Source organism: Giraffa tippelskirchi, chromosome 6 (genome assembly GCF_054371585.1).
Source record: "Giraffa tippelskirchi isolate mGirTip1 chromosome 6, T2T-mGirTip1v1.2.pri, whole genome shotgun sequence".
Classification (NCBI taxonomy): domain Eukaryota; kingdom Metazoa; phylum Chordata; class Mammalia; order Artiodactyla; family Giraffidae; genus Giraffa; species Giraffa tippelskirchi.
The window spans coordinates 96,949,661-96,970,287 of record NC_137280.1 but is presented as its reverse complement, the minus strand read 5'-3'; the positions used below and the strand labels follow the sequence as shown (position 1 = coordinate 96,970,287).

Here is a 20,627-nt window from a genome sequence, read left to right as displayed (position 1 = left end):
ACCAGGGGCAAAGAGGGGTCCTGTCCTGAGTCCAGGGCAGCCACCACAGAGTTTGGCACACAGCAGGCGCCGAATAAATTCCGGTTGCTGGTGGGTGGTGGGTCTCGCTTGGAAGCGTGGGGGGGGCGGGGGGCGGAGAATGGAGGCGGCCAGGCCCAGAGACGCCGAGGGACCTGTCCAAGGTCACACAGTAGGCGGCGCTCGGGGTGAGCGCTCGGTGGCTGTGGTCTTGGGTCCCCGGGGCCGCCCCCTCGTCCCCCCGCGCCGCCGCGGCCGAGGAACCACGGGTAACCCCGCAGGCCGGGCCAACGCGTCACCCAACTGGCCAGGTCAAGCCCAGCAGGGGACGCGGAGCGAGGGCACCGCCCCTCCCCCACCTGGGAGGAGGGAGGCCCAGAGGGGAGGGGGAGGAGGAAATGGAGGGGACAAAGAGGGAGGAGGGGCGGGGAAGGAGGAGGGGCGGGGAAGGAGGAGAGGGTGAAGGGGGCGGAGGAGGAAAGGGCGAAGGGGCGGAGGGGCGGAGGGGGCGGAGGGGCTGGGAGGGGGCGGAGGGGCTGGGAGGGGGCGGAGGGGCTGGGAGGGGGCGGAGGGGGAGGAGGACGCGAAGAGGCGGAGGGTCAAGGGCGGGGAGAGGCGGGCTTCCTGGCCTGGCAGGCGCCCAGCAACCGGGCCCAGGGGCCCTGGGTGGGTGGGAGAGGTTTGTAGGGGGAGCTGGAGGCGGGGAGGACCAGCGAGGTCGACTGAGAGGCGGGGATGGCGGGGAGGGAGCACAGTAGGAGGGAGTGTTCGAGGGGGAGGAGAGAGAGATCTAGAAAGACCTTGAAGGACCAAGGAAGAGAGAGACCGAGACCCGGAGGTACCCGGAGGCAGAGGAGGTGCAGAGATAGTCGGAGAAGGGCAGACCCCGCGAGAGCTCTGCAGAGCAGAGTGCTTGGGCGTTTGGCAGGGCCTTGGGGTACAGGCAGCTCCCTCCTGCAGCCCCTAAAGTCAGAAAATATCTAAATTCCACGCAGGGCTCGTCCTGCCTCTGTCTCCCCTCCAGACCGGCCCCTCTGCGACCCCAGAAGATCCTACCCATCATGGGTGTGGCTGCTCCCCTCCTCTGCTCCAACACCTTCCAGGGCTCTTGGAAGCCCCATCCGACTGAAAGCGTCCTACAGGGCTGGCCTAGGCCCACCCATCTCGCTGTCTCCTTTGCCATCTTCTCACTTTCTTCCTACATCTTCCCTGAACACCTACTGTGCGCCAGGCAGGAGTCCAAACCCTAGGGATTCAGGAGTGACCCAAACAGACCCAGTCCCTGTTGTCGAACTCATCTCCGGTGTGAGGAAAAGCAGAGGACAGGGAATATTTGTTGACCTAAGTTGTTCACAGCGATCAATGCTGTAAAGATAAAGCGAGCAGGAGAGAGAGGGTGGTGGTGATGGCTGGAGTGCAGTGGCTGTGGGGACAGTGTGTTCCACCATGCAAAGGGTCGCCCAGAGGTGACACCGTGCTCAGTCACCCTCAGACTGGAAAAGGATGCCGATTAGAATGAAGGCCCCGAGCGAGGGGAAGGGCCAGAGCTCTGCCCACCTGCGCTGAGTCCAGGCTAAGATGTGTGTCTTCCAGTATCCTGGTTCTCTGCTATGTGCCCCTACTTGATGCCTCAGTAGGGGGGGGGTCACTTGACACCTCAGGCCTCAGTTTCTTTATCTGTAAAATGGTCCTTCCTTCACCAGGCATGTTCAAGAATTGTTTGAGAACTGCAGCCAAAGCCCTGAGCCAAGGTCAGAGCATAATAGATATTCAGTGGATGGCAGCTTTTCATGATTTCTGTTATCCTTATGATCTGCATTGCTTTCCCGATTATTTCTGGTCCTGCCTAGTGGGGCCAAGAGCTCCACCAGCCAGCCAGCCAAGGGCAGGAGACCGGCTGTGGCCCTGTCTTGTCTTGTGACTTTTGACAACTTCCTGCCCTTCCTCAGGCCTCAGTTTTCCTGTCTGTACAATGGGGTGAGCATGTGGGGTGGTCATGCCCAGGTCCCTGATTCCACATCACTGCAGGTGCTTTTTGTTTCTCCTCCAAGTCTAAGTTCAAGGCGCAAACTCCCAGACTCTGAAAGGAGGAAGGCCATGTAAATATTTCAGGCAGCAGATGTACCTGGCCAGCGTGCAATGTGAATGTTTAATGTCACATCCTCGTTTAGAGGATGTTTTTTTTCCCCGGCTGGCTGGAAAATCTGTTAGTCCTTGACCCCTCCTCAGCCCAGGAAGCCACACCAGGAGGAGGAGGTGAGCCTGGCTCTGGGGTACTGGGGTGCAGGAGGGTGCTGGGTCAGCCTCTTGCCACTGGGGCCTGTGGGAGGACATGATTGTATGCACAGGAACATCATGGCTTAAAGTCAGGGACCTGCATACCCTGAAGCACAGGGATCCTCGCTGCTGGAAAGACCCTTAAAAAGGGGGAGAGGGTAGAAGAGGGGACTCCCAGAGAGGGAGGTGGGGTAGTCAGAACAGCTGAGTTCACCCAGACCTGCCCCTCGCAGCCCGCTCTGGGGTCTCTCTGCCCCTCCCCCTTGCCTCCCTCCCCCTCTTCTATTGCTCCTTCACTCCCCGCCTTCCTCCCCTCCCCCACATCCCCCCTTCTTTCCTTCTCCCTCCTTTCCCTAACCCCGCTCCTTCCTCCCGCCTCTCCCTTCTCTCCCCTTCCCCCCTCCCTTCTCTTCATCCTCCCTCTCCCCCTCCTCCTCCCCCCCTTCCTTCCTCCCTCCTCCCCTTCCTCCCGCCTCATTAGGCGCGGCCGCGGCGCGGGGCCCATTAGCGGATCAATTAGCCGAGGTCGCCGGCGGCGCGGTCGTTAAGCGCGGGAGGCCGCGGCGGGGAGGGGGCCCTGGAGACCGCACCTCCGCCCGCCCCGGCTTCCCGGCTGCGATCGCCCCCCGTCCCACCGCCCCAGGACCCTCTGGTCACGCGCCCCACAGCAGACTCCAGGGCCCTCGCTTTACCCTTCCCAGCCCTACGGGCGGGATGGGGGAGCTTCGAGGCCCAGAGGGACACCCCAGGTCACAGCCGTGGTGTCCGTGACTGGGCAAGGCCCCTTTTTCTTTGGAGAAGACCAGCCCCCTCCCCAACGCCCTTCGTCTGCCGCCAACATCAGTAATAGTACTAATAATATCAGCTGACTTCTCTTGAGCCCTTGCAGGCTTTCTGCTAATCCTCGGAACAATTTCCCAGAAACAGATCAGACAAGTGACTTCACTTTCCTCTCTGCCTCGGTTTCTATCCACACACCCGCTGACCCATTTTGTATTTTCCCAACGCATGTGTCTATCTGGTCACAAGGGTGGGGACTTAAGTCTTTCCTGTTCCTTCCCTGCTGTCCACAGAGCTCAGTGTAGGAGCTCAATAAGTTAAAAAAAAAAAAAAAATGAAGAATGAATGAATGGGTGAGGCTATACTAAAGCACTTTCTCCAGAGTCCATGATAGGATCTTCATGACAACGGTGTGATTATACCCATTTCACAGATAGGGAAAACCAAGACCCAGAGCAGTGAAGCTGCTTGCTTGCTGGAATCACCCTGCTGTGAGAGGAAGAGCCAGGATTTAAGCCCACGCTGGAGACTCTGTGTCCAGAACCATTGTGGGATGTATTAGTAACAGCTGCTGTTCCCATCCCAATTGAAATTTTCATAGTACCAGGGAAACTTGCTCTGTGAGGGAAGGTCAGAAAAATGACTTCTGGGGGTTTGGGGTAATTAGAACCCAGGGAAGGGGAAAAAAGAAAAATCACTCTTCCAGAACAGCGTGTGCAAAGGTCTCTATTCAAGGAAAGGCAAAATGTTTCAACCTGGCTCCAGCCTGCTGAGGAGGAATAATTAGAATGGTGGGTAGCAGATCCTCAGGGTGTCCTGGGCCTAGAATTTATTCCTAGAGCCACAGAGGCCAAAGAAATTCTTTAAAACATTTTTTAAAATTGTGAGGAAAAAAAAAAAAGATACCCCACCCCGCCGGGATTTCCCTGGCACTCCAGTGGTTAAGACTCCATACTCCTAATGCAGGGGTTCGATCCCCCGTCTGGGAACTAGATCCTGCTTGCCACATGGCAAAAAGATAAAAATTGTGAAGTAGAACACATAGAAGAGTGCCCAGATTATAAATGCCCAGATTATCATTTGATCAATTATCACAAAATGAATACACTCGTGTAATCAGCCCCCAAGCTTCCATCATGGGTAGAAGTCCGTTTGGGTAACCCCATGACATGTGAAACTATATAGGTCACTTGGGCCTGTTGTTCTTTATATAAATGGAATCACACAGCATCTTCTCTTTTGTATTTGGCTCCTTCAGTGTTGTGTGTGTGTGTTGCAGGTGTTGAGTGAAGTGTTTCCTGGTTCTTTTTCTGACTGCATAGTATTCCATGGGCAGCTGGTGTCACAAATTACCCTTCTGCCCTTGATGGACAGCTGGTAGTTTCCAGTTTGGGGCAATAATGACTTATTACAGCTGCTCTAAACACTCTGGTGGCATGTCCAACATTGAAATCCAGGGGGGATTGCTGGGTGCCAAGCAGTCTTCTGGAGGCCAATGTTAACAGTTTATACTTCCCAAGTCACAGAGATGAGTTTTGGGGGTTTTTGCTGTTGTTGCAGCATGTGGGATCTGGTTTCCCAACCAAGGATTGAACCCTGGCCCCCTGCATTGGGAACACGGAGTCTTAACCACTGGATCACTGGGGAAGTCCCTGCGTTAACATATGAGGATACATGTTAACCAGGGAGTGAGTGGTCTCATTACATTGATTTTTGCACATGATTTGACTGTAGTGGGGGAGGGGTGGGGTACAGGTGGGTCCCCCTGTCCCCTTTCCACCTTCTTTCTCTCCTGAGGGACAGAAGACATCTTCTCTGAAGTTGGCTGTCCAACACCACCTTCTCTCGTTCCCTGTGCTCTTGGCCGCCTGGAAAGCCGCTGGATCAGGCAGGTAGTTGAGAATTCCTTGGTCTCCTCATGCTCCCAGTCCCTTGAGAGTGCGAGTTCTATGCCAAGAAGCCCTGGCAAAGATCTTGCAAGATGGAAGATACTGCAAAGTCAAAATGACGGCTCCCACTCTCCAACCCGCTCCCTGCTCCCAGCCCCATATCCTGGGTGGGGAGACTGATGTTCTCTTGACTGAAGTGCCAGGTGCCCTAGGGAACTACCTTTCCTCCTGGCTCCCCCTCCCCAGGTGCTCCAGCTTGGATGCAGGGGCATGAAGGCAGGCTCCAAGGGGTCCTTGGAGAGTTAAGGTCCAGCCAGGAATCAGTTCTCTGATCTGGAAGAACCATGTGTGTGCGCGCACAGTGACTGCTCATGGTCTTAACATCTGTCTCTTAAGGGTAAAGAGTTTCACTTAGGAACCATCTAGCCTGAGGCTCAGAAACCAGTCCCACCTCTTACGCTCAGCGACCCCTTAGCTTTTCTGAGTCCTTTTGCCTGTCAAAACAGCTGACTAGACCTCAAACACCTAGGCTTTGCTGTGTGACCACGAGCCTCCATCTGACCATCTCTGGGCTAGGCACTGAGTTCAGGAGGTAAATTACATTTACAAGCTGGACTCAGTTAGGACTTTTCATATCCAATCCCATAACAGAGGAGGGGGGCTCAGGCTTGAAGGAGGCCCCCTCCTCCCCTGGGAAGAGGGTCACCACGGGGCAGCCCATAACACAGAGGCAGAAACACAGCAACCAACCTTCTCACGTCTTTATTTGAAAGGCACAGCTAAGCCCACCCTCGATACAGCATTTTCACTTCTCTCTGTAGAGATCAAACGACTGAACACAACAAAAGCTGACAGTCTAAAAGGCTATATACAGACACAGGTGTGGGTGTTGCTTTATTTTTTTTAACATTTTTCTGTCTTTTTCCTTTTTTTAATATCCCTTTCCTTAAAAGACAAGCTAGTATACTGGAAAAGGGGGGGGGAATAAAAACCAAGACAACTTGAGTACCCTCATCTTTATTCGGGAAGGGGAGAAAGGGAATTCTGAGTTGCTAGCCCCATTCTGTTCCCCTGGGGCTAAGCTCGCTGTCGGTCGCCCCTCTTTCTTTTGTGGGTGCGGGCATCAGGAACTCATGAAGGGTGAGTGGATGGGAGGGGGAGACGCGGGGTGCCCAGGGTGGGGAGGGGCAGCTAGCATTGTTTGCATGCAGTGCCAGGATGGGAGGCTGGGTGTCCCCTGGGGTGGGGCCCCCCCTGGCGGGCAGACTGTCAGTTACATGTGTGTGAATCAGGGAAATGCAGGGGGTGTTGGACCTCTTAAGGGTTTGCTCCCTTAGGACCTGGCCTCCCACCTGCGTCTCCAGGCCTCAGCTTGCCTCATCTGTGGTATGAGTGGGTTCTGACCCATTCAGGCTACAGGGGAGGAGGAGGGAGGCCAGGAATTGGGGGTAGGAGCCAAGCCAGGGTAGGGCACAGAAGCAGGGCGACAGCCCCAGCAGGCAGCTACCATAAATACTACCGGAGTTTGGCCAATCCCAAGCTATTACTGTGTCTTGCGTGCTGAACCTTCCTCTCTCTGTGTCTGTCTCCCCTCTGTCCCACCCCCCACCCTCCCCATCCCAGCCGCCCACTAATCCGACTAATCGGACTTCTCGCCGTCGTCCTCCTGGTGGGTGTCACCATCATGCCCGTTTTTGTCTTCCTTGGAAAGGTGGGCCTGGGAGCCCAGCGCTGACAGCGAGAGGAGGCCGGTGCCCGCGCTGACCGCCGGCAGAGAAGGGGGCTGCAGCCCCACAGGCAGGGGGGTCAGGGGCAGGGCCAGAGCCTGCAGCTGAGACAGCTGGTGGGCTTGGAGCTGCTGCTGCAGTACACAAACAGGGGAGCGTTAGCCCCCTTGAGCCCACCTGTCCCTCCCCTAACCCCCCCCAAGACCCCAGACGTACTCGGATGATGGAGTTCAGCTCAGGAGCAGTGACCTGCTTAGCCCTCTCGATGGCTCCCAAGACCTGCTGCTGGTGCTGGAAAGTGGGGGGTGGGGGGTGGAGATGTGTCAGATGATTCACCCCATCTTGCTGGGATTTGTGGCACGGAGCCCAGAAGAAGCCCCACTCCCATCTGCACTGTTAGAGCCCTCCCTCTCCATGATTTCCCATCTCTCCCCTTGGGAAACTCCCCTCTCTCCAGTTGATTCCTTTCACTAAGCCTCAGTCTCTTTATCTGGAAAATGGGATACCCAGAGACACACAGAAGACCCAAAGGGCTTGGTACCAGAATCTTAGGAAACCGTGGACTATGATCGATACCACATGCAAAGAAGTCAAAGCTTCTAAGAGCTCAGACCAGGACTGCTAATGGAAGAGATCTGAGGTCTGCTAACCCAAGCTTCTCTTCCTCCACAGCCAGGAAGGCCCGGAGAATTCTGGCAGGACTGGGGTATGAATTAAGGTTCGGGGCAATCCCCCAGCTTTCCCTGAAAATTTGTCTCTCTGGCTATAAGATGCTAAAATCTGCCAAGCTCCTTTTGGGCCTTGGCTACCAGGGAGCCCCTGCTATGAAAGGAAACCATAAAGCTAGATCTTCAGGGTCCTAAGAATCCCGTTCTCTGGGGCTTCCATGATGTCCTCCTGGAATTGTCTATGGGCATCCCCTGTGGGACCCTAAGGTACCAGCAGAGGTTAAAAAGAAAATGATGAATTATCAGCAGTAAATCTGGCAGAGTGCAGAGGGGCCTTAGATGACCCAGATGTATGTATGTATGTATGTATGTATGTATGTATGTATGTATGTGTGTACGTGTGTGTGCGTGCGTGTGTGCGTGCGCACAGTGGGCTTCACACCGAGAATCCCAGGAAACAGAAGAGGAAGAGTTGGGTACATAGTCCCTCTGTGTGTCCGTGTGCTGTGTGTCTATGTGTTGCATCTGTGCATATGTCTGCCTCTGTGTGCGGAGTGCCTTCCTGTACACCCAGCGGCCAGCAGGACCAGGCAGATGAATCTCAGGAAGGTGAAAGGCAGAAACAAAATTCTTGGTGCAGTGTTCAGCAGTGTAGCTGACATTTTTACGGTGCAATGACTCACGCGGGCTGGGAATTCCACAGCAGGGTGAGGTCCCTCCCTTCACCCCTGGGGTTTCTCCTGCACAGACTGGCTGATGGCTGGGAGGTCCAGAGAAGGAAGGCATGTGCCCTGGGGCACACAGATGGCTACAGAGGGTCAGGGCTGAGGGAAGTTCAGGGTCTATCTCCTCCCAGCAGACACCCCCCCACCCCTGGGGGCTCCGCTCACCTCTTGGGACAGGTAGGGCAGGACCTGGGCACATATCCCATTTAGCCTCTTGACGATTTCAGCCTGGAACACACAGACACTTCAGCCCTGGGCAGCAGCCGGCCAGGGCAGGTGCAGACCAGCCCTGGGAGGCCCAGCGGTTCTGTCTAATCCAAGGAGGCCAGCTTCGCCCAGGGTCATATCAACTCATCGGGCCCACGGGCACCCAATCAGCAGCAAAAGTGGCCCCCGGGGCTGAGTCTCTGAGGGTAGCTAAGAACTCAGGACAGAGGGAAATCCAGGCCTAGTGGCTTGGGGTCTGGGTGGCCTTGGAAAGATGCCTGATGCCTCATAGGTAGTGAGCATTCCGTGGGAGGGAGGGAGGAAGAGGTGGGGGCAGCTGGCATCAGAATTCTATCACACACCTGAGATAGGGTTTGGAGGATGGGTTGGCATGTCACATCACCCCCCTCCCCCAGGGCTGTCCCAAAAGAGAGACAATGGGGTGGGGGTGGCAGTCCCAGGAAAGCCTCTGCCCCTCCCCCTCAGGGAGAAAAACCTCCCAGGGAGGCCTGAGAGAGAACAGAAGTGGGGGGGGGCTCCGGAGGTAACAGGATACCAAGGCAGACTTGGTGCTCAGCCAAGGGGTGGCGGGTTCCTACCTGCCTGGGCAGAGGGGTGTGGAGGGTGGGGGGGCCGGGAAGGGGGGAAGGGGGCATACCTGCTTGTGCATCTCGATGTTCAAGCCATAGGACATCTCGTAGTACTGTGTAGGGGGGAGACAGAAATGGGGGCGAGTGAAGACTGTGGGGCTCCAGAGACAAAAGACACAAGGGGAAGTGACAGAGAGACAAAGAGAGGGAGAAAGGGAGAGGTAGGGGGAGGGGAGGGCAGGCAAGAGAGATGGAGGCGGAAGCAGAGACACCCACACCTGGAGCTGGGGCCCAGGTGCCTGGTGAGGATGCTAGGGAGGCCAGTGGGGACCTGAGTGCCCCATTTCTGGAATAATGACCTCACCCCCTCACACACACACACACACACACACACACACGCACATATGCGCGCACACACACATTCCAAGGCTCCTAATCTTTTATGTCTTGTCTGCGGGTGGCCCCGGACTCCAGGGAAGTTTGTCTTCCTGGGTATAAATAATCGAGGATAAACAAATCCTGTTGGGTCTGCCTCTAGGGCCAGCGGCCCCCCTTCCTCACACCCCACATCTGACCCTGCGCCTCCCCTGCTCTAAACCCTCCTATGACTCCCCATCACCCCCCAGGGAAGATAGGGAGAGAAAGCCGGGTTTGTGTGGCCTCCCCTTCTCTGCCCAGCTGGCTCCTATTCATTCATCAGGACCCCAGCTGCAATGCCTCCTTCTCCATGCAGCCTTTCTCCAAACGGGAGCACACCTTTCTGGAGTCCCCCAGCCCCATCCCTCTGAATGCAGAGGTTCCTTGTCCAGCTCTGACTCCCCCAAGGCCTGGGGGAAGTGGGCTCTGGGCTGGACTTAGGCAGGGGTTTTGATGCAGAAATCACCACCTGGTGCATATGAAGCGAAGCAAGTGATTCCGGCAGTGTGCAGGGGCAGGGTCTCCAATGTCAGGCCCAAGAAGGCAGTGCCGCCCCCTCCCTCCCTTCCACCCACCCACCTCAAAAGAGTGTCAGCCTCCTGCCTGGGGAGGGTGGCCCTCCAGGAGTCCTCCTCCCAAGCTTGGACTAGGAGGGGTTAAGCCTGGGATGCTCAGACCGTGGGGGTGGGGAGGGGAGGGATCAACAACCGCCCCCCCCCACCCAGTTCCTGGCTTTCACAGCCACTGGCTCCTCCGCTGCCAAGGACAGCCGGGGACCTGGCAGGCCCAGGCTGCAACCCGGTGGTTTGGCACCTCGGCCACTGCCCGGGCCAGCAGCCAGGCCAACAAGATGAACTCAGCCCGGCCAGGGGCTGGCTGAACGGAGAGCAGACCCTGACTCCTCGCACATCCCAGAGGAGATGGCCAGGGTTCAGACAGCAGCTGCCAGTGCTGGAGGGGGACCTGGTGTCCTCCGGCTCTGCCCATCAGACCCCCGCGCTAGCTTACCATCACGTAATGACGCTGCATTTCTGACTTCTCGCTGGCCAGCTTGTCACATTCGAGTTTCAGACTGAAGAAGAAGAGGGGGAGGGCCGGGGCTCGGATGAGGTCCCCCCAATGGTGCAAGGGAGCCCCAAACTTTGGTGGAGGTCAGAGAGAAGAGGGGGGAAGGGGAGCCTCAGGTGCCTTAGCTGGAAACTGGGGATGATGAAACCCACCTTGAAGATGTAGGGGTGGAGAAAGCAATGAAAATAATAAAAGTAACAGAAGTCAGAGCAAATACCCTGACTGTAGGTCAGACAGGGATTCAAAGAAACTTTCCTATCGTGAAATCCAACGAGGTCAGGGCTGTTAACGTCAGTCTCCTTTATAAAGATGACGCAATGGATGCTCAGAGAGGTTAAGTGAACAGGCTCAAGGTCACACAGCCAGGAAGCTGGCTTTAAAGGCCATACTCCCACCCACTGGGCAAAACTCTCCAGCAAAGAAGGAATAGACAGACATCACTGAGAGGTTGCAAGGGCCCAGAGCCCACTGGCAGGGCTCTGGACTGAATTCACTAAGGAATTTCCAAAGGCACCCAGCCCCTCTTGTGACCTCTGATTTCCCTGGATGGGGGGAGTGGGGTATAAATTTCCATCACTGGGTAATAGAGATGGTGGCCCCCCTCCTCTCTTGGGTTGCCCCAGCAAGGATGAGCTTTGGACATTTCTCAAAGGCCCCCATGGGAGTGTCAGGGTGACAGGTAGAGAGCTGAGGGCACAAACTCAAGCTAGATAGACTGGGTCCAAAGTTCATCCCCACCACTCTGATGCTGTGTGACTCTGGGCAAACGCTTCTACCTCTCTGGGCCTTGGTCGCTGAGTCTGCTGAGCTCCAGCCTCCCAGGGTGGGGTGGTGAGGACAAGATAAATTAAGACCTGAAACGCTCTTCATGCTGGCATACAGTAAGTACCCAATAAATACTTCGTTGATCTTGTGGTCACCCCAGGAGACTTAAGAGTTTCGTTCGCCAGACTGACCACGACTTGTATACCTGGGTTCACAGGTGAGCCACACTTAGTCTAGTTCTCTTTAAAAATGTCCATGTGTGACCACCGTTAAAAATAAACTCAGGCAATTTCATTCCAAATTCAGCATTTCTGGCCTTTCCTGAGGGACTGGTAGATACTGTAACAGCCCCTATGCGGTAGAAGCCCTCAGTGTACTGCACGAAGCCCAAGCCCGTCGAACGGCGACTGTGAAGCTCAGGGAGAGGGTGTGACCTATCTGAGGTCACACAGAGCTCTGGTAACATCTCTAGAATTGGATCAGCTCCAGTGGTCACTGTGATGTGGGCATGGGCCAAGCAGGGAGAGGGGACCCCCTGGAGAGCCTCAGAAAGGCCAGATCTGTTGGGCGAAGTCCCTAAACCCTCCATATCACAGTATCAGAACTGCCCTTCAATCATCTATACCTCCAATTTCTCCTCTTTGAAATGGGCACAGTGATAGGATAGCAGGGAAGAGGAAACAGAAGGATGTATGTTCACTTTTCAGCAAATGGGGAGAATGGGCAGTACCCCCTAAAGAACAAATATGTCACTCCAATTTCTTCTTGGAGAAATCCAAGGATCCTTCAAAAAATACTTCTGTGTGGGTAAACAGGTCGAGGGAGGGCCCAAAACCCCACTGGTATATAGACTCCCCCTCTGATTCCCAGGCAAAGCCCCCCTCTGTAGCAGAGCCTTGAGGATCTGCTTTCTTCAACCTAGAAATGGGGTATAAATCGTGCTACTTTCTTGCTGTGCAACCTCAGAAAATCTCTGGGCTTAAGTTTTTCCAAGTGTAAAATGAAAATAAAAATAAATAGTCCCTTTCTCTTTAGATCAGGCACATGGCAAAAACCTTTAGCGATATCAGATTCAATTCTGGAGGGAGAATCACCTTCCTGCTGGGTGGCAGGAACCCCTTCTCCAAAACCAGGCAGAGAGATAATAGGCTACAGATTTGGGGGTGTAGGTGGAGGGCTTTGGGGAGGTGGAGAATCAATCACCGATTCCAGATGCTGGGGGAGTCTTTTATCCATTGGTGTGGGGGTGGGGAGAGGGGCTCTGAAACCAGACAACTGAGTCTGGGCAAATTACTGACATTTTTGATGCCTCCGATTTCTCATTTACAAAATGGGACTGTCTTAAAGCCTAAATGAATGTCATATCCCTGAAGTGGTAAAGACAGTGTCTGCCACCTAAGACCTTCAAGGCCTCTATTTTTTGGAGTCTGTATATAAAGCAGAGGCCACAATCTCCGCTCCAGGCCTCAGGCTGGAGCAAGGGGCTCCACCTTCTCCCGGGTCGGGGACCACCAGCCCCCAGCTCACCTGTGGTACTGAGCCTGCAGCAGCTGAAACTCATCTTTGATGCGATCACAGGAGTCCGAAGTAGTGAATTTGAGTTGCTGGGGGAGGTGCGACGAGCCCTGTGGGGAGGGGGCGGCGGTCCGGGTCAGGACCCCACAGAGCAGACATCCACCTCTCCCCCGCCACGGAGGCCCCAAGGCGGCGGCAGGCGCAGCTGCAGCCCCCCCCCCCCCACCGCTGCCCCACTTCCCGGGCCCGTGTTTACAGCTCCTGGCGCGGCCCCCGCCCTCGCTTCCTGCCCCCGCCTCTCCCAGCGAAGCCGAGGGAGGTGGGTGCGCCCGGAGTCGCTCGTCCCCCGCCACCCCCAGGCTGTGGGGGTGCGTCTGAAGGCCCGCCCTTGGTGGGGGGCAGGGTGCGCCCTCTACCGCGCCTCCAAAGCGCCGGGAGGGGGTGCACTCTGAGCGCCCAGTTGCCTCTGGGGGGAGGAGAAAGCGTCCTAGAGAGAACCCCCCAAATTGGGGGGGAATGAGGTTTTCCTAGCCTAGTCCCCTTGGGGGAGGGGCCTCTCTCACCGCCTGAAATTTCCGAGGAGGGCACCCCTGATTCTGAGCACCCTTCCTCCGGGCCGCGCTTTTCCGGGAGGGGTGCGCCTCGGGACTCCCCCCACTCCTGGACCCCGAAAGCACCCTCAGCCTTAGAGGTGCCTGGTGGGGCTTCCGGGGCGCCCTAGGCCTGAGGCCAAGGCCGCCGAGGCCCAGCCTGGCTTGGCTGCGGTGGGGGGGGGCGTGCGGGGGCCCAGGGCCCGGGCTGGCGCGGGGTGGGGGGACCTAAGCTGGGAGCTGGAGGGGACCTGGCTTGGAACCTAGAGGGGTGCCCTGGTCCCGGAAGCCGGGAGGGGGGCCGGGAGCTACGGGGGATGGGAGGGAGTCCGGGAGCTGGCGGAGGGGGTGGGGAGTAGCGCTGGGCCCAGAGCTAGAGGGGGACTGGGCCCAGGAGTTGGGGGGTAGATGCCGAGCTGGGGTGGGGGTGGCCCGGCTGGGATCTGGAGCTGGGGGCGCAGGGCTTGGACCTGGACAGGGGGGCTGAGTTTGGACCTGTGGGGGGGGGCAGGGCCCGAACCTGGGGGAGGGAATGGTTCGGCTGGGAACTGGGGGGACCGGGCCGAGACCTGGGGGGACGCAGGGCCCAGAGCTTGGGGGATGGCCCGGCCAGGAACTGGGGGGTGCCGGGCCCGGATGGGGTGGGCGCCGGGCCGGCGGGCCCCGCTTACCGAATGCCTGCTTTGTGGAAACATCATGTCAGTCGCGGCAGGGGGCGCGGGCTGCGCCCCGGCTGTGCGCCCCGGCTCGGGCTGCTCGGGGCGCCGGCGGCCGCGCCTTTGTCCCGGCGCCGATCGGCAGCTCCCGGGGCCGCCGCCGCCGCCTCCCGCGCCCGGCCTCGCCCGCTTCCTGCGCCCCCTCCCCGCGCACCCGGCCCCGGCGCGCCCCGGGCCCCGCTTCCTGCGCGCCCGGCGCCCCTCCCCGCCCCTCCCCGCCGCCCGCCTCCCCGCACGCCCGGCCGCCGCTCCTATTGTCTAATGGCGGCGACGCCGGCAGTGGCCGCGGCCTCGGCTGCGCGGAGGCTCCGGCTCCACCTGCTGCTGCTGCCGCCGCCGCCGCTTCTGCTTCCCGGGCCCCGTGCGCGCCGCCGAGGGGGGGCGCGCGCCCGGGGAGGCCTGCGGATCCCCACCCAGCCGCCTCCCCCGGGCAGGCCGGCGCGGTGACCTTGGGCCCGGTGCGCCCCCGCCGCGCCGCGGCCCCTGCTGGCCGGGTGGCCGGGACGGCCGCGCCTGGGCCTCGGTTTCCCCATGTGTCAGAGCCGGGGGGCCCGGCTGCCCCCATCGAAACCGCCGGCGCAGTCATGGCGCGACCCGGACGCGTGCCATGGACATGCTCTGTAACCTTGGCTCACGGGATGTTTTCTGAGCCTCGGTTTCCTCTTCTGTAGAAAGGAGGTGGTGATAACCACCGAGCTTCTGGGAGCCATGGCTTCCACACACATTTATGGAGCGCCTACTGTGTGCCAGGCCTCGCTCCAGGATGTGAGGGTGGGAGGGGATACAAAGTCTTGGCCCTGGTGGAGATGACACGAGACATAGAGACAAACTCATGAACCACATCCCTAGCAGGTCAGAGAGTGGTAACAGCTATGGAGAAAACAAACCAGGAGGGAGGGCCGGAAGGTGCGATTTTAAACTGAGGGAGGTCAGAGAGGGCCTCCTTGGCCTCTAAGAGGACCTAAAGGTGAGAGAAGGAGCTGGCAGGCTATGGGGGTAGTGGCTTAGTCAAAGAGGCATAGACAGCCAGCGCAAAGGCACTGAGGCAGCACTGCCTGGCACGGGGTGGAGGTGGAGTGCTTCGGAGGAAATGAGGGCAGGGAGGCAGGGACAGCAACTTCATGCATTCACACAGGGCCCCAGCTCCCAGAAGGGCTGTACTCTGGTTAATGATCTACCCTTGTGGTCTCTGGAAATTCCTAAATAATTTTTGAACAGGGGCCCTCACAGTTTAGTTTTGCATTGAGCCCCATAGCTTCTGTAGCTGGTGATAGGGAGGGACAGATGCTGCAGGGCCTGGTGGGCGGTGGGGAGGATGTGGGCTTTTACTCTGAGAGTGGTGGGAGCCCTTGAGGGCTGTGGGCAGAGGAGGGGCCGGGCCTGACTCAGGCCTGGAAGAAGCTATTGAAATAATGCATGGTGAACCCAATGCAAGTGCTAAAATACACAGGCTTTTAATAATCACCATCACCAGCATCATCAACTGTGCACCTTGCCTCCTGGATAAGTTTGACTTCTTTGGGCCTTGAGTTTTCCCATCTGTAAGATGGAGTTAGGACCCTTGTTACTTTTTCCTGGGCAGATGAAGGGTTAGGACTAGGTGGAGATGAATAAGCAAAACTGAAGCCCCTCCTGCCCCCAAAGCACCTGAAGATAAAACAGCATTTTAACACCATATTTTTTCAGTTCAGTCACTCGGTCGTGTCCGATTCTTTGCGACCCCATGGACTGCAGCACACCAGGCTTTCCTGTTCATCACTAGCTCCCGGAACTTGCTCAAACTTATGTCCATTGAGTCGGTGATGCCATCCAACCATCTCATCCTCTGTCATCCCCTTCTCCTGCCTTCAGTCTTTCCTAGCATCATATTTTTTCTTTTTCTTAGTTTTCAGTTCAGTCACTCAGTCATGTCCAACTCTTTGCGACCCCATGGACTGCAGCACACGAGGCTTCCCTGTGCATCACCAACCATTTTTAGTTTAGTTCTTTTTGTTTTTCCCTGGCTATACCATGGAGCTTGTGGGATCTCAGTTCTCTGACCAGGGATTGAACCTGGGCCACGGCAGTGAAAGCCCATAACACCATATTTTTTAAAATAAAAATTAATGCCAAAAAAGTCACCATGAAAAAATACCAACATATTAAATAAGGTAGGATCCAATGGGACCAGAGATGAATTAGGAAAATGTGGGGTTTCCTTAATTCCGATGCTGGAAGAGAAAAGTCGCAAATTTTTAGTAAGTTTACTGTTCCTGGACTCGTAACCCTGGCAGTCCGGTGGTTAGGACTCGTTGCTTCCACTGCTTTGGTTGGGGAACCAAGTGGCATGGTTGGGGAAGCGAGTGGCATGGACAAAAAAAAAAAAGTTATAGAAAGTTTACTGTTCCTAACAGTCCTGGAATATGTGTACCCCACAAATTGTACTGGAATCCTGGATGGGAATGGGCTACAGAGTTTTCAGGGCCCTGGGCAAAATGAACACGCAAGGCCTCTGGTTCAGAAAAGATCAGGAATTTCAGGATGGTGACAACAGAGCATCAGACTAAGTGCAAGTGCTTTCCTTTTTTTTTTTTTTAAGTGTTTATTTGGCTGCATTCGTTGGGCTGGTCATGCGGGTGCCCCATGTGGGTGCCCCAAGGCATGTAGGAGCTTAGTTCCCCAGCCAGGGATTGAACCCTAGTCCCCTGCATTGCAAGGCAGATTCTTAACCACTGAACCACCAGGGAAGTCCTGGGCCTTCCTTTGAAGGCAGAGTCCTGTAGGGCTGCCCGAGTCACAGGCCCAAGAAACTAGCCTTGCTGCCAGTCCCCCCCACCCGCTGTTGGGACCGGATGCCCTTTCTCCCAGGAGACCACCTGCATCCAGGCAGGCAGTTCCCTGTATTCAGGTGCTTGGTGACCATTTTAGCAGACCAGGCTTGGAGCTGGTCAGACACCTCAATACAGTGGGGTAAGGGCTGGGCCTTTCAGCATGTAGAGAAGCCCAGAATTGCAACCCAGACTATGAATAAACCAACCCACCTGTTTTAAGTTTTTACCAGTCTCTGTTTTAGCATTTTAACCCTGCCATTATACCCATTTTAAGAATGAAGAAATGAAGGCACCAAGAGGTTAAGAGACTTGGCCAAAATCACGTAGATGGTGGGTGTCAGTGCCAGGAGGTCAACCCAGTTCCTTGGGCCCTTGATGTCTATGCGATCCTGCCCCTCTGTTCATTGTTCAGTTGCTAAGTCATGTCAGATTCTTTGTGACCCCATGGACTAGCATGCCAGGCTTCCCTGTCCTCCACTATCTCCTGGAGTTTGCTCAAACTCACGTCCATTGAGTTGGTGATGCCATCCAACCATCTCAACTTCTGTCGCCCTCTTCTTCTGTCCTTAATCTTTCCCCACATCAGGGTCTTTTCCAATGAGTCAGCTCTTCGCATCAGGTGGCCGAAATACTGGAGCTTCAGCTTTGGCATCAGTCTTTCCAATGGGTGTTCGGGATTGATTTCCTTTAGGATTGACTGGTTTGATCTTGCTGTCCAAAGGACTCTGAAGAGTCTTCTCCAACAATACAATTCGAAAGCATCAATTCTTTGGCGCTCAGAAGAACCTCATGGACAGTACGAAAAGGCCTTTTTAGGTGGGGCATAAAGGCAAAGCATGGTAGGGAGACTAACTGGAGAGGGCCAGGACTCTAGATGATGAAGGACCCTGCATTCTGATCTGAGGAGTTGCGGTAGTACCTGGAGGGCACTTGGGAGCCGTGGAAGACTTTAGAGCAGGGCTTGTCAGTTACCACTCTTAACAGTCTGGCCTGGATCATTCTCTGGGGTTGGCCGTCCTGGGCACTGTGGGGTGTGGAGCAGCATCCCTGGCCCCCACCTATTCAATGCCAGGAGCCCCCCAGCCCCAAATTCCCTGGGGCAAAATTGCCCCCAGCTGAGGAGCACTGACATAAAGCAGCAGAGAGAGACCACCACAGCAGGCAGCAGAACATGCTTGCCGGTAGTGGGAATGGATATAGGCAAGTCAGGAAGCCAGGAGACCAGAGGAGATACCTAAACTAAGGTTCAGGAGAGGCCCAGGCTGGCCCAGGCCCGCTGTCTGGAGGAGCTTTAGGGGTAGAAAGAACAGAATGCTAGGGACTTCCCTGGTGGTCCAGAGGCTAAGATTCCACATTTCCAATCCAGAGGGCCCAGGTTCGATCAAGTGAGTCCTGACCCAGAGAAAGCATCTATAGGGGTTCATTGTCATTGTCTTACAACTTCTGTAGGCCTGAAATATTTTCAAAGTCAAAAGATGAGTGAAGAAAATGTGGATTTCCTAACTTTATGGTCAGATGCTGGTCTCTAAATGTCAAGACGAAGCAGGGGGACTTCCCTGGTGGCCCAATGGATAAGACTCTACGTTCCCAATGCAGGGGGCGCAGGTTCCATCCCTGATCAGGGACTAGATCCCTTGTGCCTCAGCTAAGACCCAGCGCAGCCAAATAAATAAATAGTTAAAAAAAAAAAAAAAGAACAGTATGCCAGTGGTGGGGGAAAGGCAGGGCAGAAGGCTGCAGCCCAAGAGGGAACAGTCTTCATCATATAATTAATTTGGGGGGGGGAGGAACTGGGGCTTTTGAAGACCTTACTGTCAGAGTAGCTGTCATCCACACCCCTCAGCTTCCTCCCATCCCCAGCTCCTTTCCCCTCCCTGGGGTTCTCTGGCCACATCTGGGGCCAAGTTGGGGCGGGGATCTGTCTCGTGTATCCAACAGCCTGAGACCAGCCTCTCGGCCTGCTTACAAATGAGCGCTGGGCCCAGAGGCCTCAGGGCAGAGCCAGGCGCTGGCTGGCCTTTGATGGATGGGGCTGTGGGGCCATTAATCAGAGGCGGGGGAGGAAACAGGTGGCCGCCGGGCAGGCACGGGGGACCTCCCTGTGACAGGCCTGGTGGAGCCGGGCCTCAGCTGTCCAGCCTAGGCTTGAGACCCTGGCTGCAGTAACCTGGCTAGGTGACCCCGGGACAGTATGACTTTACTGCTCTGTGCCCTAGTCTCCTCTCCCCAAATGGAGCTGTTATTCATTCATTCCCTCAGTCAGTATTGATCACACCTCCTGTGTGCCTAGCGTGGTTGTGAGTGGAGGTTTACAGCAGTGATTAAGGAGGACGAAAATCCTTTCCCTTGTAGAGCAGAGGGGCTTTAAAAACTTGACTCAGGTCCCGCCCCTCCTCTGCCCACAGCCCTCCAGGGCTCTCACCTCCCTTGGGATAAAAGCCAAGACCTCTCTCCAGCCCACAAGGCCCCACTTGACCTGCCCAGTCCCCTCCCTGCCCTTCTCTCCTCCCTCTCTCCTCCTTGCTCACTGTGCTCCAGACACACGGGCCTCCTCCTCCTCAATGTTCCTCCAACATGCCAGGCACGGTCCTGCCCAGGGCCTTTACACTGACTGTTTGCCCTATCTGAAAAGCTCATCCCTGCATCCCACTTTGGCTAATTCCTCTGTCTCCTTCCAATCTTGACTTAAGTGTCACCTTCTCAATGGGGCTATGTTGTGACTTTCCTGTTTAATTCTGGCAGGGCTGGCAAAGGATGTGTTTCTTCAGGCATAAAACTTAAGAGGGCATCAAGTCTCAGCCAACAAGAGACATACTATTTTAATGCAATTAGTACAATTTTAAAATTGTGGTAAAATGCACATAAGATTAGGGCTCTCCAGATGGCTCAGTGGTAAAGAATCTGCCTGCAATGCAAGAGACCTGAGTTCGATCCCTGGGTTGGGAAGATCCCCTGGAGAAAGGAATGGCAACCCACTCCAGTATTTTTGCCTTGTAAATCCCCTGGACAGAGGAGCCTGGAGGGCTACAGTCCACGGGGTGGCAAAGAGTCGGACCCGACTGTGCATGAGCCACCATATGAAGGTATTATTTTATTTCCCTTGGGTGTATACCCAGAAATGGAATTGCTGAGTCAGAGGGTAAGCTTATGTTTAATTTTTGAGGAATCGCCAAACTATTTTCTACAGCGGCTGTACCATTTTACATTCCCAACTGCAACGTACAAGGATTCCAGTTTCTCCATATCTTTGCTAATAATTGTTATTGTCCTTTAAAATATATATAAATACATATTTTATATATATATGTGTGTGTTTTATCCACCCATTCTAGAAGATGTGAAGCTATATCTCAATGTGGTTGTGATTTGCATAAGGCAATATTTGAACAAATCAAAAGTAAATGAAAACATTTCCATGATGAACAAAATTTCAAAATTTTAGATAAAAACAGGATGCAGAGACTTACCTGGTGGTCCAGTGACTAAGAGTCTGCACTCCCAATGCAGGGGGCCTAGGTTCGATCCCTGGTCAGGGAACTAGATCCCACATGCCACCACTAAAGATCCTGTGTGCCGCAACCAAGACCTGGAGCGGACAAATAAATAAAATATTAAAAAAAAAAATTGGATCCATCTCTGCACTTGCCTATCACCCACTTTACTTGATTCCCTCTTCCCAGCCCTGTGGCAGCTGCTGCTTATCCTTCATCCTCCCTAATCCAGTAATGAGGTTAATGTTCCCCCACTCCTCCTCATGCAGCATGCAGGATCTTAGTTCCCCAACCAGGGATCAAACCCATGCCCCCTGCAATGGAAGCTCAGAGTCCTAACCACTGGACTGCCAGGGAAGTCCTGAGGTCAATGC

The 20,627-nt window shown here is 55.5% G+C and overlaps 1 protein-coding gene across 6 annotated transcripts; it reads right to left on the bottom strand.

Annotated features, from left to right (window-relative positions):
* Positions 1-5,711: 5,711 nt before the first annotated feature.
* Positions 5,712-14,080, bottom strand: TLE5 (TLE family member 5, transcriptional modulator). Of its 6 annotated transcripts, none has more exons than XM_081499877.1 (7): positions 13,908-14,080; positions 12,659-12,756; positions 10,307-10,370; positions 8,950-8,994; positions 8,250-8,312; positions 6,869-6,982; positions 5,712-6,825 (listed from the first exon to the last, which is right to left on the bottom strand). In XM_081499877.1, the coding sequence occupies exons 1-7, from the start codon at positions 13,932-13,934 to the stop codon at positions 6,604-6,606; spliced, it is 633 nt and encodes a 210-aa protein (XP_081356003.1). In that variant the 5' UTR covers positions 13,935-14,080; the 3' UTR covers positions 5,712-6,603. The 6 variants fall into 6 exon arrangements, with proteins under 6 accessions (XP_081356003.1, XP_081356005.1, XP_081356006.1 ...); XM_081499879.1 differs by having other exon boundaries at positions 6,908-6,982; XM_081499880.1 differs by having other exon boundaries at positions 5,712-6,822; positions 6,908-6,982.
* Between the last annotated feature and the right edge of the window lie 6,547 nt (positions 14,081-20,627).